Source organism: Rhinolophus hipposideros, assembly GCF_964194185.1.
Source record: "Rhinolophus hipposideros genome assembly, chromosome: 3".
Classification (NCBI taxonomy): Eukaryota; Metazoa; Chordata; class Mammalia; order Chiroptera; family Rhinolophidae; genus Rhinolophus; species Rhinolophus hipposideros.
Genome location: NC_138049.1, coordinates 83,027,963 through 83,051,626, shown reverse-complemented (window position 1 = coordinate 83,051,626; position 23,664 = coordinate 83,027,963). Strand labels below are relative to the sequence as shown.

Below are 23,664 nucleotides of genomic sequence, written 5' to 3'. Positions count from 1 at the left end.
GACAAATGCAGAACGTTCTCTGACCAAAAAAATGTTCTCTGATGACCAAAGACACTGCAATGTCAAATGTAACTAAACTTTAAATACTCTTACCATCTTCCATGCAAGAAGTGAGCTTCCAGCTTTCTGTACTGTTGGAATATATATTATCTACCTATCTATCTAAATATCTATTTTTTTCTTCCGTTCTATCTACCTATCATCTATCTATCTATCTATCTATCTATCTATCTATCTATCTATCTATCTATCATCTGTATATCTATCTTTATCACCTATCTTTCTACCAATCTGGCAAGATTATGTCAATTCAAGGGCCACTTAAGTCACAGACAAAATGTATAACTTTCTCTTCATGCAAGGTTATTTTGGTTCAAAAGACAAATGACTGCATCATCTGCATGCCTTAACCTGTAGACAGAACCAAAACATAGACTCAGGTTTTCTCTTCTTACTTTCTTAGAACAGTTTTTAAGAGCACCAACTGTGAATTCTGGAGTCGAATTACCTGTGTGACCTTGGGAAAATTCCTTACGTGTTTCTGTACCTCAATTTCTCACATGTAAATAATATTTAACCCCAGTATGGAGGACTTGATGAGTTAATTTAGGAAAGTTTTTATGTGCTATATAAGCATTTGTTGTTACTGTTTTTGTAGTGGTGGTGGTTATTGCTGATGTTGTTGTTGATTCCTTGCTGTGATTACGTGAGAGAGCAGGCCAGCAAAAAGATTGCCATCTTCACTGGCTGTTAATTTACTTAAACTGAAAACTAATGTACCTTGAAGGAGTTGTGGGAGCTATTCTGATCCCTCTGCCTCGAATGCCTCTGCCACGGCCAGAGTCCTCTGAGCCATTTAAGTAAGATAATTCACGTAGTTGTTCTTGACGAATTTCATCATTGTAGTCCTAAAAGGAAAACACAAAAACAAAAACAAAAACATGACTTGACAAGTTAAAAATGGGGCATGGGGTTCTTTGAGCTTAACAAACACAGCAAGAAAGAAAATTTTTCATTTATTTTCTGGAGAATTGTATACAAAAATCTAAAATAAAGTAAAAGTGTATATACTTCAAATTCTCGTTTTTATATAGAGACATTTTAGTTGCTTTTTTTATCAAGGAAGTAACTACTCAGCAAGAAATCACATGAGATTTGCTAGGATACCACTTGATGTGTTAGCCAGAAAACAGAAAATAGCAATATAGAACAAGGTCTTGGAATGCACCAAGGTTATGATTTCTAACAAAGGAATGGCTGAAAAACAACTTGAATGACTGTATGATACTCTTATAGCTCCTGATGTATAAACCAAAAAGGGGGCACTCTAAAGTCCCAAAGTACATACTGAACATGAGTTAAAAGCATTAAAAAAAAGTACAAATAATAGAGCACAATTTCACACAATTGGGAAGCTGTGTAAATCCAACCAAACAAATGGATGGGCAATGTTTAAATGTAAAAAATTTTCTGTGTTCTAGCATTGGACTGATGGAAAGTGATAGCCATAGCAGAAGGCCAATATCACAGTAATAATCAGAGATTCAATCAAAGTCAAACGGACTATCTCTCTCTATCAATGTGAAAATGTATCAGTCATCTCAATAAGACCAAAGAGTAGATCTGAGTCACTAAAGATGAATGTTATCTTCAAAACAAGTGTCAGTCTTATTGTTTCACCTTTTACTAATACATGAGCACACATGCACCTGGTTGCACACCACAAACTGAGTAACTGGCTATTTTTGCTGATTATTGAACATTTGGGCCTGTCCAAAACATCCACTGAGACATTTGGTCCATGCCAAAATACTCTTGAAATTTGGGCCTGTGCAAAACATCCATGAGTTTATTTGGTCCACACCAAATGGTCCTTGATACTTGGTCCTGTCAAAAATGTCCATGCTTAGAAAATGTACCTGGATAAAAATAACCCATAATGTTTATTTGTACTTGTGGTTTACAGAATTAACACAAAAATATTATTTTTATTGGTCCAATAATTGTATTGTGGCTGTATTGACAATAACAATCCTTCTTGCCTTGGCAGCCTAGCTAGTAATGGTTTATGTAGGTAGATGGTTGAGGTTCAAATGCTGCAAAAGAGCAGGACTTATATTAACCATGATTACTGAAGAAGAATCCTACAGTAACTGAAATGCACAAAGGACAAGTTGAGGATGGGATCTCACGATTCCTGGTGTGTTAATACATGAATAAATATCAAGGATCTTTTGGGCACGGACCAAATGTCCCTATGGACATTTTGGACACGACTAAATTCCCCGCATGGATTTTTGGCGAAAGGCCAATCTGATTACATTCTTTTTCAGTAAACATACAGTTAAATCAAATCAATTTAGTGGGTTTCCCAGTGTTAAAGAGAGGTCTAGGAGTTTAGTCTAGAAATATTGTAAAGGGCAAGATCACAGAAATATTTGAGTCTTAGATCAAAATTCAAGTCTATTATCTCATCAAATGATATCAGTTTAGTTCTGCTCATATATATTACAGTGACATTAAATGAAAACTGTGTACACTCACCTATACGCCTTTGTCTAGAGAATTGTAGGGTTGCATTCAGCCTACAAGGATTTCTAGTGCATAGCTTTACCCCATGCTTCAAAAACTGCCTTGATTACAAGCAAAAATACTAGTTATACCAAAGCATTTATTTTCTTATCTTTAACATGTTTCTTTCATGTTTATCCTCTTAAGCACCTGATTATAATAATAATGGGCTCAACACAGTTGCTGACAGAAGAGCTATACAGTAGAAAATTACAGTTTCTAACCAGTCATATATTACTTAATTTCTACATCTGTATTTTCACATTCAGGGAACAACCAAACTAAAGCATAAACATGTCTATTATTTTATTAGGATCAGGGAATACGCATGAATTGCTACTTCTGAGTGAACTGACTGGCCACATCAAAATGAAAAATTCCATACTTTTCCATAGTATATTCCTAATAAGAAAAGGAATCTTTGCAGCTTCTTATCTAAGGGAAACCCATGGACTCTCAGGGTCCTTATGAATTGTAAAAAGGGACAGATTTTCATTATTGGTAACATTGAAGTTTGGGACAAAAAATAACAAACCGTAGATGAATTCAATATATGTAAAAATTATTGAGAGCATATATATTTTTATGCCAGAATCAGAGAATATAATGTGGGTGGAGCCTAATTCATTATATAATCACAAAGAACTTCTCTTTAATGTCATTGCACCAGCAAGTTTAGGAGCTTCCTCCTGTCTTTCCTTTGTGTCAGATATAATGCGAAGCCTCTCTAGCCTTCCTTGGCTCCTTCCTTATTTGTTTGTCACAGAGCATGTTCCATAATAAAATTCTTACATGTTATCTTATCAGAAATAGACTACATATTAGTTCATTTGAGTAGTATTGTCTTCTAAGATTCTGGAGTCATAAGAAATATACATATAAATGGGCGGTTGTAATTTTATGGAATTTAAATTTGTATGGTAAATTAGCTAACATAGATATTCATTAAAAAGTAAAAATATAAGTTCATAAGTACTACTAATTTGTACTTTAATTATATTATTTTATTATTATTTTATTTATGACTTTAATATTAAAAGACCTTTGAGAAAGAAAGAGATAGAGATAGAAAAATAATCATTTAAGCATGTAAAAGATCATGAGGAACAAAGAAAGGTACATTTATGACAATTCAGGATGAATAAAACAAAAGAAAATAATTTTCAATCATTTAAAATAAATCTTAAAATACAACAATATATTCCTTTAAATTGTATGCAAACTGGAATATTTCAAAATTAAAAAAATAAGGCATACCCACATTATGAAGATAATGTTCTTGTGAAAAAAAATGAAACTTGTAATTATGGATAAACCTCAATATTATTTTCGATAGGATTTCAAATTACTGAGATTCCACCCTTCAAATAATAAAGAATGCTTTACTACTTTGGGTACAGCTGCAGTAAATAAAACATACTCACACTAAAAATACTCCTTGCCTTGCAACATGAGTTATAAAGTTGCTTTAAAAATGCTGATTGGTTTGATGCAGATTTGGTTTCAGACAAAAGCAATTTAAATAAGTAATAGTGAACCATAAAATGAATCTATCAAGGCCTAAATAACACAAGTATATCATACAATAACATTTTAAACATTGATCCAAACTTTAATTTTCCTGTAATATCCTGAAGATTCATTTTTGCTACCAAAATCAGATTTTAAAATTTGATATCTTGAAATAATATAATAACAAAGATATTCACAATACTTGAATGTTCTTTTTGCTCAGGGTGAGGCAAAGTCGGCCTATGAAACAATTTTCATGAAATTCATGAGTGTTCCTTTTTGCATCTCCAACAAGGCTCTCCCTCTGTGATGGCATATGGTGTAAACAGTATCCACAAAAGCTCAGAGCAGACAGATGTTTGGATGTTCCTAGAAAGGACTCATGCTCATAGTCCACATATTTAATGTATATGCATAATTTCCCAGTTACATACACTTATGTCCATCTGCTACGATGGCATTTTGCCCAAATACAAATTGGGGAGATTATTTCACTTGTGAATAGATGCCAGGTAATGACAGGTGTAGACAGGCTACCTGGGGGGACCATTTTCCTGCCAAATTCCCTCCTCTGAGACTATCATGGGCACAGTTGCTGTACTTTAAAACTGTGTTTATAACCACTGGTTACATGTGAACATATACTTGGCTCTATCAATGCCAAGACTATCAGACAACATCAGGGGAGAATGATATGCAGACTGTAACCCATCTGGGCCATGACAAAGAGAACTGAGATTTCCTCAGCCCTTACAAACAGTTAGGTTAGGACACTTTCACCAGAGCATTAAAAAGAACATCCAGGAGGTAATGGGTCTTATGCCAATATCAAACCTGTAGATGAGTTGGAATGGGTAGGAAGCGCTTCCAGAAAACAAGTGCTGTCCTGAATATTATTTAGTGAAATATCTTAGGCTATTAGACAATATCTCTTAGCCAACACAGGTTGAGTTTTAATCAGCCCAGGCTAGGGACCAGAAAAACTTATTAATAAAATGTGATCAAAATACAGTCAATTAAGATTTGTTAAGCTCAGTGCATGATTCTGCATAAGGTCTGTATAAAGACTTTGTAAAGCTTATTTACCAAAGGACATTGAATATCACAAAGTAAAAATGCTGTGGACTTTCTATATGGAACTGTTACTTATGGTAATTTCTGTCACTCAAGAATTTTTTCTCCTTTTTTCCCATTATTAAAGTCATATTGCACACTATGTAACAACCATCAAAAATAAGATAATAACCATACAGATTTCATGTAGATATTTTGCAGTATCAGAAAGGCTTGTTTTCTACCTTATTTTAACTTAGTAAACACTGGCCACTGATGTATGAGCTCTAGGAACCAAGATCTTTTGAATGAGCACCAGATAACTCATGTATTTGGTGTTGTACCTTCATCCATCCTAGTTATCAAGTCAGTCACTACCTCAGGTTAAATTTAGGCTGGTAGATAAATACTTAGATCATATCATATGAGAGAGTTGGGCTGCGTTTTACAAATACTAAGTTACATATTTTATGTAGAGTCAAAATGACTGTTTTGTTCAGCAAATTTTCCTGCCAAGTTAATTTGCACAGGATACAGGAGCTCTATCAGCATTTTAAATTGAAACGGGTATTATTTTAATACTTCAACATATTATATCTACCTTAATTCACAAGTACAAGAAATAAATGCTTTGTTAACAGAGAGGTGATGATAATTGGTACACTGATCCAATGGGTTCAAATTCTTCTTAAAACTGAAATCATAAGGATATATTTAGAGGAGAGTGTAAATTCTGTACATTGACAGCATATGGCCCATGTCAGTGATTTTTATCCATAACCTTGAAACTCCAGCCCTTCTCCTAGACACGGGAAATTTATATATTCAAGATAGTAATGAATCTAATCAGATATATATATATATATATATATATATATATATATATATATATATATATATATATATATATTACAGTGCCTAAAGGAGTTTTGCTATAATAATCATTTTACTTATTCAATGTATTTTTGAGCAGCAAATTAGTGCCATTAACTACTAACAGTAAACTGAACCAGTGGAGCTTGAGTGAAGTGAATATAGACGACTAGATCCCTACATTGTTCATCAAATGCCAGAACAAGCAACACTTCAATAAAATACTTAGGCAAAGAGAGAAGCTTTTTAAATATTCTCTGTAACAGTGTCTACTCAAGTCAACTTTGATTCTTTTTGTTGCTTTAAAGAATAATTTACTCCCAAAATTTTACTAATGTTTATTAAACACTACTAACATTTCGGCGGTTGCTACTTTTCTTGTTTTATTTTTTAAAATACTGAACTCTAGATTTCTGTTTTAGAAAGTATTAAATAAAGATATATATATATATATATATATATCCTTAAGGAGATATATATATATATATATCTCCTTAAGGAGATATATATATATATATATATATATAAGGATATATATAAGGATATATATATATATATATATATATATATATATATATATATATATATATGGCTCATTAGAAAATCGTTCCTAGAAGTTCCCCTTTGCTTTCACCCAAATGAAAATGTTACAATAATTCCTTCTGACTCTATCATTTAATCAGGAAAACAACAACCTACTCAGTCATGGTAACCTTTAAAAAAATCTTGGAAAACAGTACAAAATATGTTGTGCATTATTTTTTTTAATTATCTTTTTATTTGGCAGCTTCTAGTGACCTCCAAATTTAATCTTAAAAAAAAATCTGCGTAGTATTCTTCCTGAATATTTAATCATATTGAATAGAGTAGTCCTTAAAAATAATGAAAGTGTCACTTTTTTAAACAACGTGTTAGATGAGAGTGAAATCATTGCCAGATGGGAAAGGAGAATATAGCACAGAAGATGAGCAAAGGCAAACAGGACTGAGAGTATCTGTCATGCAGGGACACTGGTCTCGCTCCCCACACAAGAACGTAGGATATGGTGAGGTCAAAAAGGAATGAGAAACAAAAACTCATAGACACAGACAGTAATTTAGTGGTTACCAGAGGGTAAGGGGGTGGGGGGTGGGTGATGAGGGTAAAGGGGATCAAATATATGGTGATGGAAGGAGAACTGACTCTGGGTGGTGAACACACAATGGGATTTATAGACGATGTAATACAGAATTGTACACCTGAAATCTATGTAAACTTACTAACAATTGTCACCCCAATAAATTTAATAAAAAAAAGGAACGCCCACGGAGCCATAGATAGGGGAGTCATACCATTATATTCTCGCTGGTTGCTGGGCTGGAGACACCAGTAGCAGGAGCCGCAATCTGATGTCCGCTTCTCTGCCAATCCTCTGCCAACCAACCCACCTACTCCTTGCCAGCATAGCCACGGAAGTTGTACTAGTGGCTAATGGGTAATTGGCAACAGCTGATGGCCAACCAGCCACAGTGGATGGCCATTTGATTACAGCTGATGGTCATCTAATAACCTTGCCAACCCCTTTTCAGTGTGAGGCTGAGAGCCTGGAAACTGTTCTCCTGGCTCTGTCCCCAGGGTGTCAAAACAGGGTGAAGAATGTTAAGTGGAGAATGCCCATTACTGAATACTTAGGAAGGGAAGGGAAGAACAATTGGTGAAAACTTTGGTGTCAGGATCAATAACTGAAGAAATGGACTTATGATATATGAGTGCAATACAAGTGAAATAGGTATTAGAAAAAAAATCATGTTAAAATATGATTTGAAAATTCCCAAGTAACCTCATGAAATAAGTCATAATTGCAAAGTGAAAAGAACACAGATTGGGAGTTTGAAGAGTTGGGTGTATGATCTTTATTCCTTCCCTTGCTTCCATTAGTTTTGCCTCAACAGGAACCATCCATTGCAGTGTTTCTCTTCCTCAATTTGCTAAAGTCCTTCAATGGCTAGGAAGCTGTTTTTGCCTATCTGTGATGTGGATTGGCTCATCCAAAACAGATGTTGTCCTGGAGCCTCTTTGTCAGGGGCAATCCTTTCAGCTAGGAGGACCTGGAGTGGGCCAGGCAGAGCAGTTGGCATACTGGGCTACTCTGGGGAATAGGATATCTCTGTCTTCAGGCTTCCCTCAAGATTCTCCAATCCCACAGGATATCTACAGAGCTGTCCTCCAGGGCAACTGAGTTGGCTGAATCAGGAAGCCCTTCTTTCCTTCCTCCACACTGTGAACATACACATCAGGTTGTCAGTCCTATTCTAAATGCAGAAGAAGGGGATCACTGCAGGAAATCACCAGATCCTCTAACAAACATGGGATAGATAGTCTTTTTCTAAGGCTCCTTTCAGGTCTTTCACCCTGCATCAAAGAGTAAAGGTAACACCTGCTTTCTTTGAATCATGTCCAATATCAGGTACTTCAAGACCATTCAGTCTCCCTATCAAGATGCTTGTGTGTATCAAATTGTCATGTAGGGACTCATGCGGGGTCTCAGCTCCTGCTCCCCACATAAGAATGCAAGATATGGTAAGGCCAAAAAGGAACACCCACGGAGCCATAGATAGGGGAGTCATACCACTATGTTCTCACTGCGGCTGGGTTGGAGAAACAGGAAGCAGAAGGCACACTGTCATGCGGGAGATCCTGCTTGCTGTGCCATTTGTTGTGCGAGGCTGCCTGTGGGGTCTCTGCTCCCACTCCCCACATAAGAACGCAGGATATGACTAGGCCAAAAAGGAACACCCACGAAGCCTTAGGTAGGGGAGTCATACCACTATAGTCTCACTGGAGGCTGGAGTCACAGGACCTGCAACCTGCTGTCCGCTTTTCTGCCTGCCAACCGACTGACCCACTCTCAACTCCACTCTCTGACTCACCACAGCAGCCACGGCAGTTATATCAGTGGCTAATTGGCTAACTGGTTACAGATGATGGTCAATTAGCACCAGATGACGGCCATCTACTACTCGTGCCAGCACCTTTCCATGTGAGGCCGAGAGCCTCAAAACTGCACTCCTCGCTCTGTCCTCACACAAGTGCTTTCATCAAAGTGAAATAAGTCAGATTGAGAAAGACAAATACCATATGATCTCACTTATATGTGGAATCTAAAAAACAGAACAAATGAAACAAAACAGAAACAGACTCATAGATACAGAGAACAAACTGATGGCTGCCAGTGGAGAGTGGGTTTGGGGAGCTGGGTGAAAAAAGTGAAGGGATTAAGAAGTACAAATTGGTAGTTACAAAATAGTCACAGGGATGTAAATTACAGCATAGAGAATATAGTCAATAAGGTTGTAACAACTATGTTTAGTGCCAGGTGGGTACTAGACTAATAGGGCAAATCACTGCATAAATTATATAAATGTCTAACCACTATGCTGTACATTTGAAACTAATACAAAATAATATTGAATGTCAACTATAATTAAAAAAATAGTCACAGGGATATAAAGTACAGCATAAGGAATACAGTCAATAATATTGTAATAATTATGTACAGTATCAGATGGGTAATAGATTTATTGGGGTTATTACTTTGTGAGATATATAAATGTTTAATCACTATGTTGTTTTGTACACTGAAACTAAAAAAAAAAAATTAATTAAAAAAAAAAAAGACATGGTTGAAGTGGTATCAAGAATTAGCATTTAGGTCACTATCCTTCCCTAACCCTTTTCCCCACTTATTTTTAAAATTTATTCTGCAAACTCTGATTGGGAGAAGGTAACCACTTAATTGTTTCATTAGAACATGCTCTAGGATTCATCAGCATTAGTTCTGTGCTCCGTTATTAAGGTTATACTCTGATTTGTTTTCATCCCAATGAGAGAAATTATAGGCTCTCGAGAGGTGGAGATCTGCCAAAGGAGCTTCAGTTTTCCTTTATTTCCTACAAAATACACCACCAAGCAACATCTGGACACTATGTCCTTTGCCTGAAGATAGAATTCTTATTTTGCGTGAGAGTGTCAGCAGTACAGGCTCACACCAGTTAGTGCTAGGTATGGACAGCAGGGTTTCTACTGAAGCTGTACGAACATAACAAGGCCAAGAACCTAGAAGGGAGCATTTGGGACTCTTATTGCTTTCCTCACTGAACAAAATAAGCAAGTTCATTTCAGGAAGAAATATACTGTGGGGAAAAAAAAGGACCAGAGCAGCATGATTGAGGCACTGTGGACATTGGGTTAGATGGGAAGTCAGCCACAGTCTCTCTGAAGCGGTAATATAAAAACTGAGCTGTAAAATGAAAAGGAGCCTGTCCTGGGACGACGTGGATTACTAGGTAGCTGGGCTGCAATGGCAATGAGCCAGAAAGGAGCTGAGCCTCTTTCAAGGACCTCAGAGAATGCAAGGGCATGTGTATCAGGAATTTAGAGAGCAAATGAGAGAGTGATACTAGGTCAGATAAGCAGGCAGGGGCTAGATCATGGAGATTCTTCCTGGCTTCAGGCTGAATATAATAAAAAGGCCTAGGTAGTGTTTAACTGTCCAGTGAAACAACCAGTTTTATACCTTAAAGGGGATATTCCAGCTGTTATGAGGAAAATGGGTTAAAATCGAACTGGAGTATAACCTGGGAGAGAGGTAAAGCCAGTATTACAGCAGCATGTGCCTTAACCTGCAGTTGTCTCTGCTGCCACCATGGAAAATGGTAGAGAGGAAGACCCATGGGATAACTGGGGATGTAGTGGGAGGTAGAGCTGGCAGAGATTGCTCATAAATTAGATATGGAGAGTTACAAAAAAAAAAAAAAAAGGGTGGCCTCCAAGGTGACTTCTACATTTCCATTCTGTGCAACTGATTCAGTGATGTCATCACTGAGATGGGAAGTTAATGAATGTGTTTCCTTCTTGTCTCTCTCTATTCTTATAAAAGAAATCAAATATCGTCTCTCAACACAGAGACTTTTTAAATTGGGGGTTTCTAATGCGTGATGTGATTCTCTCCTATGTGAGTAGATTATCTTCTGGATAGTCATGCAAATCTTTAAGAACCCGGCTTAAGAAAACATAAAAGAAACAAAAGACATAGTCTGTTAATCCTAAAAGGGACAAATAAATACCTTTACATGTAGACATCTAGGGATCAAACAGATAGAGGTTGTCAGTCAGAGGTCAAAAATAACAATTCAGGCAGATTTCCATGTATAAAGTTATGAAGCCATGACAGAAAAATGATAAGGTTAGAGAATAGTTAATAATCCAATATTCCTAAAGCATCATGTCTGACGTGGACAGTAGAAGGCTGAGTGGATGGAACATAAGTTGGGAGCCTTGTCTTCCCAAGACAATTAGTCCTCACCGATTGGCATCACCACGGACAGGCTTTAGAAGGATCCCGCAGGGACGTGAATGAGGGGCTGGAGTTGGAGGGATGTCATTCAGTCCTTGTACAGAAACAGAATTATTGTAGAAGATTTTTATAGCAGTCCAGACATGAAACCATGAAGGTTGGAACAAGAACAAACTTCAAGTTTTACTCTTAACTAGTTTTGTCTCTTTGAACACGTCATTTCTGAGCTCATTTTCCTACCTGGAAAATGAAAGAGTGGGCGTAGTGACCTAACTAAATGATCCCAAAGGTTGTCTCCACAAGACTTTCTCATGAAGAAGGCTACTGTGGATAGCAATAGAATTTCAGGCCACTGGATTTTTACTTTGCCACTGTAGAATCAAAATACAAATGGCTAAAGTCCTATGTACACATGGAAATGTGCTGTCTCTTTGTCTATTTATATGATAATTTCTTCGTAAAACACATAGTCAAATAACACTTGGCTTTGTAAGTCATCTTGTCTTATATTTTTCTTTGCTACAAAGTCACTGAGATAAACAGAGAAAGAAATAAAAAGAAAAACAGATTTAAAAAACAGTATCAACAAACCCTCAAGAGGAGAAAGAGAATATTTTAAAAAAGAGATTTACATTTTGGTTTGTTGTACCAGCATCAATGCTAGTGTAGAATATGAATTATAACTGGAGACTTTGGATGCTCATGGCAGTAAAGGGCTTTTGTGGTTATTAAACACTTCAACTTTACTCAGGCATTTAGCAAACCACAAAAGCCATTAATTGGCTGTCTTCTGCACCATCACGGATATTGCTTCCAAAGCATCAGTAAGTACAGAGCAGATCTATGGTTCTCTTTTCTCCATCACCCCCCAGATAATTTATAGATTAGAAATACATCCCCAGATATTGCTTTTACAATGAACAAAAACATTTTGTCAGAAGGTCTGATCACAGATTTTAAAAACAGACCTAATTCTAAACTTAAACATAATTGCCTGATACTTGCAAATCAGCCATTTTGAGGCCCAGAACACAACTTGAGTGATTTTCATTTGGCCACGTTCTTAAAAAGCAAAAAAAAAAAAAAAAAAAAAAAAAAAAAAAAAAAAAAAATTTGTAAAATCTTGTTGACTTAGAGACCTATACTGTTCTAAGTTATTGATGTTTATACAGGTGGAGGTGTTCATGTGAAGAAGAGAATCCAACTCTCACCAAATTACTCTTGCAATTCCTCGAAATTATTTGCAACACAAATAGAGTTTTGGGTTTCTTCCCAAGCTTTCTAGATATATCAACTTCTGTTTTGTCCCTATTTAGTATGTAATTGTAGTATACTTATGCAAACTAATATTGGACAAATTGTTAAGTTCTGCCTAACTAAGCATTACAAAGAAATATTTATGTTCATTTTCACCCTCAATATAATACTGATTTGAAAACTAAAAAACTGAAAAATAATGCACGATAAATTTAAAAATCAATCAGGATTTCAAGAGAATTAAAACTCAAGCCACAGACTGGGGGGAAAAAAACAACACGTTTGCATAAAGCATATCGGATAAAGGACTGTTATCCAAAATATAAAATGGACTTTAAAATTCAACAATAAAAAAAATGGAGAAAAGATCTGAACAGATAACTCACCAAAGAATATATAGAGATTGATAATAAGTATATAAAAGGGTGCTCAACATTATATGCTGTTAGTCAACTGAAAATGGAAACAACAATGACATAGGGACTATACACCTATTAAAGTAGCAAAAACCCAAAACGCTGACAACACTAAATGATAGCGGTGAGGATGTAAAGCAATAGGAACTCTTATACATTCCTCGTGGGAATGCAAAATGTTGCAGTCACTTTGGAAGACAGTTTGGTGGTTTTGTACAAAACCATTGTGTGCTCTTACCACACAATCCAGCAATTGTACTCCTTGGTATTTATCCAAAGGAGCTGAAATGTCCACACACAAAAAACTTGCACACCAATGTTTGTAGCAGTTTACTCATAATAACCTAAACTTGGAGGGAACCAACATGTCCTTCAGTAGGTGAATGGATAAACAAACTGTGGTTCATCCAGGCAATGGAAGACTAGTCAACACTAAAAAGAAATCAGATTTCAAGCCATGAAAATACACGGAGAAAACTTAAATACATGTGAAAGTAGCTAATCTGAAAAGGCTACATACCATATGGTTCCAACTGTATGACATTCTGGAAAAGGCAAAACTAGGAACATCATAAAAGAACCAGTGGTTGCCAGGGGTTAGAGGAGAGAGAGGGATGAATAGGTGGAACACAGATCATTTTAGGGCAGTAAAAAACTATTTTGTTTAATACAATAATGGTGTATACATGTCTTAGTCCATTCAGGCTGTGATTACAGACTGTCACAGACTAAGCAGTGTATAAACAATGGAAACTTATTTATCACAGTTCTGGAAGTTGGGAAGTCCAAGAAGAAGGAGCTGGCAGATTCAGTGTCTGGTGAGAACGTACTTCTTAGATCATGGATGGACTTCTTTTTCTCCATATGCCCACATGGCAGAAGTCCTTGCATGGAAGAACGGGTGAGGGATTTCTCTCCTTTCTAAGGGAACCAATTCCACCTATGGGGGCTCCAACATCATGATCTAATCATCCAAAAGCCCCACCTCCTAATACCTTGAGGATTAGGATTACAACACTTTAGTGGGACATAAACACTCATTCTAGAGCAATATATGCCATTATACATTTGTCAAAATCCATAAAAATGTACAACATCAAGAGTGAACCCTAATGTACGTTATGGACTTTTGGTGATAATGATGTGTCAACATAGATTATCAATTATTATAAAGGTACCACTCTGATGGAGAATGTTAACAATGGGGTATGCTATCCACATGTGAGGGCAGGGAGTATATGGGAAATCTCTATACCTTCCTCTCAATTTTGTTATGAACGTAAAACTGCTCTAAAAAGTAAAATGCACTAAAAAGATCAATTAGGATATGATTTCGATTGCATGATGCCATGAAATAAAGACTATTTTTTACCAAGTTGAAACAATCTATGGAAGCTTAAAAATTCTTGGTGCTAGACAAGTCCTTTGTTCATCATAAGAGATAAAAGGCTGCTCAAGTGTCCTCCATACGCACTGAAGGTCTCCAAGGAGCCCCATGTGCATCAGGAACACACTGAATTCCTCTTTATGGCACCTCAGTGAAGGAAAGGCTGGCGGATTATTACCCCCCATTTATGGACTCAGAGGTTAAAGGATGAATGGGAGGCAAATCACAAGCAGGGATTTAGTGGTAGAAAACATTTTAAATGTCTTACATTTCTCATCGTTATCCCAGTTAAATTATTACTATTTCATTTTCCTCTTGTTCTGAGATCCTGTCAGCCTAGACCTATTTGGGAATGAAGCATGCCAAAATCAAAAGAGCATAGATTTCTGAATCAGAACTCCAAGTCCCTTACTCTATACACATTATAATGGGCTTTATGGGGGCTATCCACCTTAACCATTGTGTTCTTTTGGAAAACAGAAAAAATAAAGATATTGTATCGCCTTGTTGCTAAACTGGTATTATTGCTGCTGCTGTTGTTGGTGGTGGAGTACATGTGTGTGTTTGGCATGTGTGTAAAATGTGTTCATGTTAGTTGTTTGACTAATGAATTAGCCCAGGTAAGCAAATGAGACAGATAAATGTAGAAATTGGATAGGCTGCTTTCTCGGCGTGGAGACAGGAATTCTGAGCTCTAGTTTGGATTCTGTCCTTATGATATCACAAGTCACCTTTCTTCTCTCTAGTACCTATTTTTTTTCATCTCTAAACAAACAAAACCTGACTCCATTTTTGAATATTTGATGACAACTCAGATTACACTGTGAGGCTCTAGGTAACATATTTTTTCTCACACATGTACCTTTGCATGTATGTGCTTCTGCATAAAATTAGAAAAAAAAAAAAAGCTGATGGCAAGGACCAGGTAAATGGAAGAGCAGAACACACAGCAGCCTAAGGTTTATTTGAAATATGTGATTGTGCAAACAGTTTTTAAAAATACAAAATACATCTACAGCAGTCAAGAAAGGCTTAGGAAGAGCAACAGAAATGTGATTTAGGGCACAAAAAAAATGTACTTACGTTATAACAAAATGGGCAATAAATGATAGCATAATCATTTGTCAGTATGTTGGAAATCGACTACAAAGCTTGATGGTATATAAATTCACAGTGTGATTAGATAAAGCTGTTATGTCAAAATTATTCATGTAAACAAGCTAACTCATAAGACTTTTTATTTATTTATTTATTTAGCACTTATGTTTTGGCTAGTTTTTGCACAACTTCTATTTGGAGAAATGTGACCACGACATGTTCTTTCACTTAGGCCCTCCCTTTTAAAAAGTAGGCATTTTTCTAATTTTCATTTTGAATTATTTCTGTCCATGTTCACTGTGATGTAAAATCTAAAAAGAATAACTACCAAACTATCACAGCTTTTCAAATTTTGAAAACCATGGCCTACATAAGAAATAAGAAGAGAAGACTCGCCCTTCTCCCCTTTTATAATTCCAAGAGTGGTGTGAGAAAAATCTATTTTTATGTGATTTGAGTTGAAACAAAAATCAATTTCTATTTTAAAAAAAAACAAGACCCCAAAGAGCTGAAAAAAGATAAAAACATGATTGTAACATTACTGTACAGTGGTAACATTTAAGTTGTTTAATTTCATGATAAAAAAGAAATTTTAGGTGCCATGCCAATGTTCAGGAAAATTAAATTTTAAAACCTTGAGAAAAAATAAAAAGTTATATCATTGTATTGTATTAATGCATGACTGTATTTGACTCTGGAGAGAGAATGCTTTGTAGCAATTATGAATGTGAATGTGTGGTCCCCTTGCCCTCAAGCATTGACGTTTATTATCTGTGTGGTTTAATGTAAAACGTTAAGCCTTTGGGGCCTCAATTTTTTAATCTATAAAATGGGATTCTTATTAATATTCTGAATCACAATAAAAATAGTAAGACTTTTGGCAGAATTAGATAAATACATATATGTAAACTGCTAAAATGGAATTTATCACATGCTGAGCATATGATAAATGTTAGTTATTATTTTCCCCATGCAGATTACAGGATCCTTTATATTCTATACCCCTTATTTGAAATCATAGGGTGATTCTGTTATATTCACTTTATTTCTTTGAAGAATTTTAGCATAAATGGGAATCTTGAAGTGTTACATGTATGTGAGTACATTTTATTCCATATTTTCCTAAAATAAAAAATTTTCGAACTACAGTAAATTATAAAATATGATAAATTTGTTTTAGGCCATTTATTCTTGAAAGATTAAGGCTTTGGGTGGGAATGTATTACAGGCAAACCCTGATTTGATGAATTCAGGAAGATTTTAAACACGACTCCATTTAGGGCTACTTCCTCGTACAGTACATTTAACCAAAAGTCAAGTCTGAAGCTATTCTAGACTGAGTATCTGGAAAAGACCCAATCCTAAAAAAGTATGCAGCCAGAGCACATTTAGATTTAGTGATCATAATATCACTGGTGTAAAATGAAGTTCCACAGAAGACGAATTATACAAAGATACAGACTTTTAATAGAAGGGTTTGTAGAAATGCAGCTGGGAAGAGAGTAAGTGAAATACTTGTGATAAAATACGAGACTCATGCAAATCACTTTGTAAAAGCAAAATTGAATAAAATGTCAACATAAAAATAAACCAAAATTGATATTAGGGGTAGGGGCATTACTTATTTGAAAATAATAGGTATTTTTTAATTTAAAAAAAACCCAAAACTAAAAAGGCAAAGAAAAGTTTAAAATAAATACTCAAGACAAAAGTTTTAAATTTGATTCATTTAGGAGAGATAAATAAATAAGGAAAATATAAAGTATCAGTTCATTAGTTCAAATCAGTAGTCTCATTTTAAATTGCAGTAATATCCTTGGGCAATGAGCAACACAGGTTAAAGCTACACGATATGTTAAAGTAATTTTAAATGTTCCTGTATTTTCCAGTATCTTACTTTCATAGTAAATGTTAAATTGTCCCTATCAGCAAGTATTCTTATAAGTATTCACTTACTGAGTAACTTCCCTTGCAATTCTAGACAAACAGTATACTCTATTAACTTCCCAAGTTTCATTATATACACATTAAAGTGACCTTCTTTATGTTCATTAGGTCACACATTTAGTGACCTAATTTATGTTCATAAATTAGCAAATTACATTGGATACTTGTTGACAACATTACTGGAATTTTTAAGTTGCTATTAAATATAATTCTTAATTTCAAAAGTTATACTTCTTGCTTAGTATAAGAAATGTGATACAAAGATAAATAATAAAAAATAATAACCTTTCATGACAGTTCTCTGACACACCCTCCTGCAGGTTAACAAAAATAGAATGGTGCTTATCTTTTTACTTTTCCATTATTTTTCTTTTTACATTTTTACATGATTATATTATTTATGTCCCTTGGCAATTTTCTCTTTTAACCAAACAATATATCATGCCCATTCATTGTGAAGGTCAATGAGACAGAACTCACTCTTTTTAGTAGCTAATTAGTTTTCCATAGCATATGTGTAGCTCACAAACACATTTGCCTATTCTTCTATTTATGGATATTTCAGAGTCGTCCACTGCTTTGTGACTACAATGTTATGATTACCATGCTATTATATTGTTCCTTTTGATACTGAGGTGAAAGACTCTGAAAGGAGTTATTTGAAACGATTGTGTGTGGTTTTTTTGTTTTTTTAATTTTTAATACGCCTTGTGAGTCTTTCCAAAAATGGTTTGTGTTATTCACACTACTACCAACAGGATATTAAAGTGGTTATTTCCCACAAATTTACTAACAATAGTAAGTCATCATCTTTTTTTAGTTTCCATCTATATGGGTAAAAATTTGTACCTCATGATGAATAACTTTTTTTATTAGCCATTTGGATCTCCACCTTTCTGAATAGCCTACTCATTTTTCTATTTGGTTATTTATAATTTTTAAGAATCTATTTGCAGAAACTTCTGTTTCAAACCAAGATGGAATAATTGGGAACAGATTTACCCTCCTACCTAGAAAAAAAAAGTAGAAAATATAACTTAAAAAACTCCAATAATTTCAAAGCACTGGACTTCAGGAAACTAAAGATAGATCCCTGAGTGACGGGAAATAAATAAGGTAAGCTCTATGATTACTGGACTGAGAAAGTCTCCAATCAATGAAACAGAGAAGAATAATCCAGACAGAGTCCAGAAAATTTCCTAGGTGGAGGACATTGTTGAAAATCCAGGGAGACCAAGATTGCTAGAGCTCCCAAGAAAGAGTAATAAAAAGCTACAAAAATAGACAACTTTAAAAATCTGAAGAGGACCCCTTTTGAGTATTCAACACAGTTCTCTTCAGTGCTTATGTGAATGCAAATTATGTAGGTGCAAGGGAAAAAAAGCAGAAAAAAACCAGAAAAGACTAGAGGGAATGGTTTAGATTGTTCACACTAGACCAGGAATGGATGTTTACCAATTACACTAGAAATCTTAATTTACGGGACATTGGGTATAATGCTCAAAAAGGTCTTGTGTCCATGGGTATAATTAGCCTGAGATTATACAGCTGGTCTTGTCTGATAATTTTTCAAAGCAGACATGACAGAATCAAACAGTTTATAATAACTTAACAGCATTCCAGAATAAAGTTGATGAATATTTACAGTAACAACAACAAAAATCAGCACTTAATAAGGCAAGATTTACAATGTCTAGCAATTGATCTAAAATTACCAGATAAACAAAGAAAAGCAAAATCTGATCAATAATCGGGAGGGGAGGATCAATGAATTGAAACGGATCCAGAATGGATACAAATGTTAGAATTAACTGTCTAAGATACTTAAAAAGCTTTTATAAACTGTATTCCATTTAATGAAACAGTAATGTAGACACAGGGGATAAAGGCCTAACCTAAATGTCTAGAGATGAAAATTACAATGTGTGAAATGAAAAATACACTAGATAGGATCATGACAGATTAGATACTGAAGAAAAAACTATGAATGAACTTGAACACATAGCAATAGAAACTATCCAAAACGAACACCAACGATAAATAAGAATTAGAAACAATTGAACAGTAAATGAGAAGATATGAATTACTAATATCAGTAACAGGAGAGGTAACATCAATACAGATTCTAGAGATATTAAAAGTATAATAAGGGAATATCATGACCAACTTTATGCCAAAACTTAAACAATTTAGATGAAGTATACACACACTCTTTGAAAGACAAAAGCTATCAAAGTTCACTTAAGATGATACAGATAATAGGTAGCTCACAGAGCCCTTTTTCTATTTATAGTTAAAAACTTCAACAGAAAAAAATCCAAATCTGGAAGTCTTCATTTATATAATTGACCAAACATTTACGAAATAAATACTAATTCTCCACAAACTCTTTCAGAAATTCGGAGTATGGGATATTTGATCAAAAATAAAAATAAAATAAAACCTCAACAACATAGGAATAGAAGCAAATTTGCTTAAGCTGACGAAAAGAATATATGAAAAACATATGCTAACATCATATCAACGGTGAAAGACTGAATTATTCTCCTTAAATTCAGGGAGAAGACAAGTCTATTAGCACCACTTCTATTCAGTGCTGTTCTGGAGTTCTGGCTAATGGAATAGGGTAAGGAAAAGACAAAAGTCATGCAGATTGGAATGAAAAATTAAACTGCCTTTGTTCACAGATGACCTATTCATCTATATAAGAAATCTAATAGAATTTACTAAAAATGTTGATATAAGCCATTAATGAGTGTATTCAGGAATGCTGTTGGATTAAAATACATACAGAAAAATAAAATGTATTTCTATTCTAGCAATAAATAATTAGAAATTGAAAATACAAAAACATATTCTTTATGATAGCATCCAAAATATGAAAAAAGATAATCTTGCAAAAGATGTGAAAGAACTGTACATGGAAATTTATAAAACTTTGCTGAAAGAAATTAAAGAAAACATAAGAAAATGAAAAGACATAACATGTCGTGTTGGAGCACTCAATATTATTAAGTGGTCAATTCTCCTCAAATTGTTTTATTTGTTTAATGCAATCTAATCTATAGTGTCACCCTGGGGACAGTAAATGTGCCAAGGGGATAGTTGAGAGGAAGGAGTTTTTACAAAAGACTATGAATATCACCATCACCCCCATGATGGTAATATTCATTATTTTGAGTGTATTGCTTGTTTCATAGGTGCACACGTATGCCAAAACATCAAACTGTCCAATTTAAGTAGGTGCAATTTTTAAATCAATTATACTACAATAAATCTGATTTAAAAAATTTAGATATTCCTTTTATAGTATGAATATTAATCCTTAAACTGTGATGAGCATTATATTTTGAAGTCTAATATTGGTCTTCAAATTTCAATTATGATATTTTAAATACTAATTTATAGTATATTATTTATATTATGTTATACTATATTATTATATTATTAATATTCTATTCAAATTAGAATTTATTAATTTATTACTTCTAAGTAGCTAAATATATGTTATCATGCATTTGATTATCATTACTAGTGACTACATAAATATGTGATAACTTACAACTTGGAACATAATAGTTAAGCTTAATTATCCTTGTGTTTGCTTTCTCAACTTATTAAGTCATTCATTTAATATTTATTGAGAGCCTATATAATGTATCACCAATGGAGATTCAGGAGTAAACTAACAGAAAATAAACCCTTGCCTGAGCGAGCTAAAAATTTAGTGATGGGAGAGTGATAGACAACAAATAGAAATGTAAAATAAATGTTTTGATGTGCTATATTTCATATTAAATATATCATGATTCTGCTATATAAATAATATGTGAGATATGTGCCAGGTTAAAAACAAAACAAAACAAGGAAAGAAAACAAAAAATGCCAGAAAAGGCAGTAGTGATTTCAATTTTTAAATAGGGTCAAATCAGAAGAGGCTTCATGAGGTGACTTGTGAGCTAGGACTCATGGGAGAATGGAGAGATCTGGGCACAGAAATAGCAAAGGCAGAGATTTTGTCGTGGGAGAATACCTGCTTTATTTATGAAACATCAGTGACACCAGGATGGCTAGAGCAACCTTTGGCTTTTACTCCAACTAAACTAGGAATCATTGGAAAGTTTTAAACAGAGAAGTGCCATGATAGTATGTATGCTTTCAAGGGATCCTAGGTCTGCTGAGCTGAGAATAGGCTTGTGGACAGGATGGAGGTCCATGGTGGAAGTAAGCAGAGCAGTTCTGAGACACTAGCCTGTTTATTGTAGCCTAGCAGCATGGTACCCAGACAAATCAGACCCATGGAAATAAAGCCAGACCAGGTGGAGGATCCTTCCTGTGTAGTCAATAACCACTCATTGCTTTTCTAATTACAATCAAACCACTCTCCTTAACTCCATAGTGGTATTTAGGTAGGATCGTCAGACATGAATGGGGTGGATTAATTAAACCAAGGGTGTTATATGGGCTTGGGTTTAAAACTATTATTACTAATTTTAAGCCATTTAATTCTTTGACTTAAATAAGCATCTTTTCTTTTCTTTTTTTTTTTTTTTAAATGTGCCTCAAACAACATTTAGGCTTGTAATTGAAGTGGTTGATATTAGTAGTTGCAAAATTAGCTAGCTGGAAGAGTGATGACTAAAATTTCCAACAAATGGCGGAACAATTGAGTAGATGTTCTGTTTAACAGGTATGTATTGTGTACAGTCGTTTGCAAACTGTTTTAAATCACTACTTAATAGTAATATTACCCAGTTTACATCGATATTTGTACAATCCACATTTCCTACAAAGAAAAAGCAGGTTCAAAAGTAGTGACACAGAAGTGTCAGAAGTGTTAAAGAATAATAATTCTGTTTTGTAAAAATGTATTGAATGCATGATACGTGCCAGTAATGAAGAGATCTCTTGAGTTACAAATATAAATATTATATTTTCTTCAAGAAATTATTAGTTTTTTGGAGTAATACAATTTCTAACAGAGATAAGCACATTAGTATAACTTCTGATATTTATTGAGTGCTTACTGTGTGCCAGGCATTTTGTTTTGCAAGTATTGTACCTCCAATCTTCATATACCTATAAAGTAGGCAGTAATACTATTGCCTTTTTAAGAAAGAGACAACTGATAGTAGATTAAATGATGTGTCTATAATTACACAGGGTTGTTTTGATGTGTCTATAATTACACAGGGTTGTTTTGTAAACATAATTATATATGCAGAAATAATTATAAAATGCACTTTGGTTTTATATTAAACTACCATAGGTTTACAGAGGGATGCCCAAGGGTATATAGGAATTATAATGAAGGAAGGAAGTAACATGGGGAGTGAATTCTGGGTAACAGAAAAGAGGCAAGGAGTGTGACAGGAGGAACCATATGTGTGAAGGGACAATTTATCATTTTTGTAAGAACTATAAGAAGTATTAATTATTGCTAGATTATAGTATGGGAGTGGGTGAGCTTAGATGGAGTAGGGAATGGGCTTCGTAAGATAGTTTGGAAGCAGTTTGTGAATGTACCATTCTTATGAGCAAGAAATTGATCTTGTGGGCAAGGGATTTACTAAGGATTTTTAAGTAGAGTATAAGCGTTTTAGTAAGACAATGGATCGGAAAGGTATAGAAGTTTCTCCTGAAGTAATAACTATATGACAGGCTAGGAGATGGACAGCAAGCAAGTGTAGGCTCGAAGTACCAGTTTGGAAATACAAACCCGGGAAGAGTGGTACTACCAAATGATGCTCAAGTCCAAATCACTGCATTCTAGGGGCTGCAGCAAACTCAAGTATGATATTTGTGAGGTCTTATGAGGTAGCAGAAATTTGGGATTATTGGCCATGGAAATTCTTGGTTATCAAGTAGGATGGGCACTGAGTCTATGGGTTTGAAACTCAGGAGAGAATTTGAAGCAATATTTTTTTTTAAATTAATTTTATTGGGGTGACAATTGTTAGTAAATTTACATAGATTTCAGGTGTACAATTCTGTATTACATCGTCTATAAATCCCATTGTGTGTTCACCACCCAGAGTCAGTTCTCCTGACAACATCAAAAAATATTGCTTCCATGGTGATGGAAGCAATATTTTTTGATGTTGTCAGCAAGTATGTGGGAGTCAGAGCTAAGAAGGTGGAGGACGCTGTCCAGAAAGAAAAGCTTGAAAGAAAAACAAATGGCCGCAGACTAACGACCATTTTCTTGGATTCTT

General features: G+C 34.7%; 1 protein-coding gene across 7 annotated transcripts in view; it reads right to left on the bottom strand.

Annotated features, from left to right (window-relative positions):
• The window catches only part of KHDRBS2 (KH RNA binding domain containing, signal transduction associated 2), a 542,840-nt gene that overhangs the window by 230,862 nt on the left and 288,314 nt on the right, over positions 1–23,664 (bottom strand). For all 7 annotated transcript variants that reach the window (XR_013993122.1, XR_013993123.1, XR_013993124.1 and 4 more), the window contains exon 5: positions 781–908. Coding sequence is in view for 2 of the 7 variants with exons in the window: in XM_081044942.1 (XP_080901068.1) it covers positions 781–908 (128 nt within the window). In the remaining 5 variants the exon portion in view is untranslated. The remainder of the gene's footprint in view (positions 1–780; positions 909–23,664) is intronic.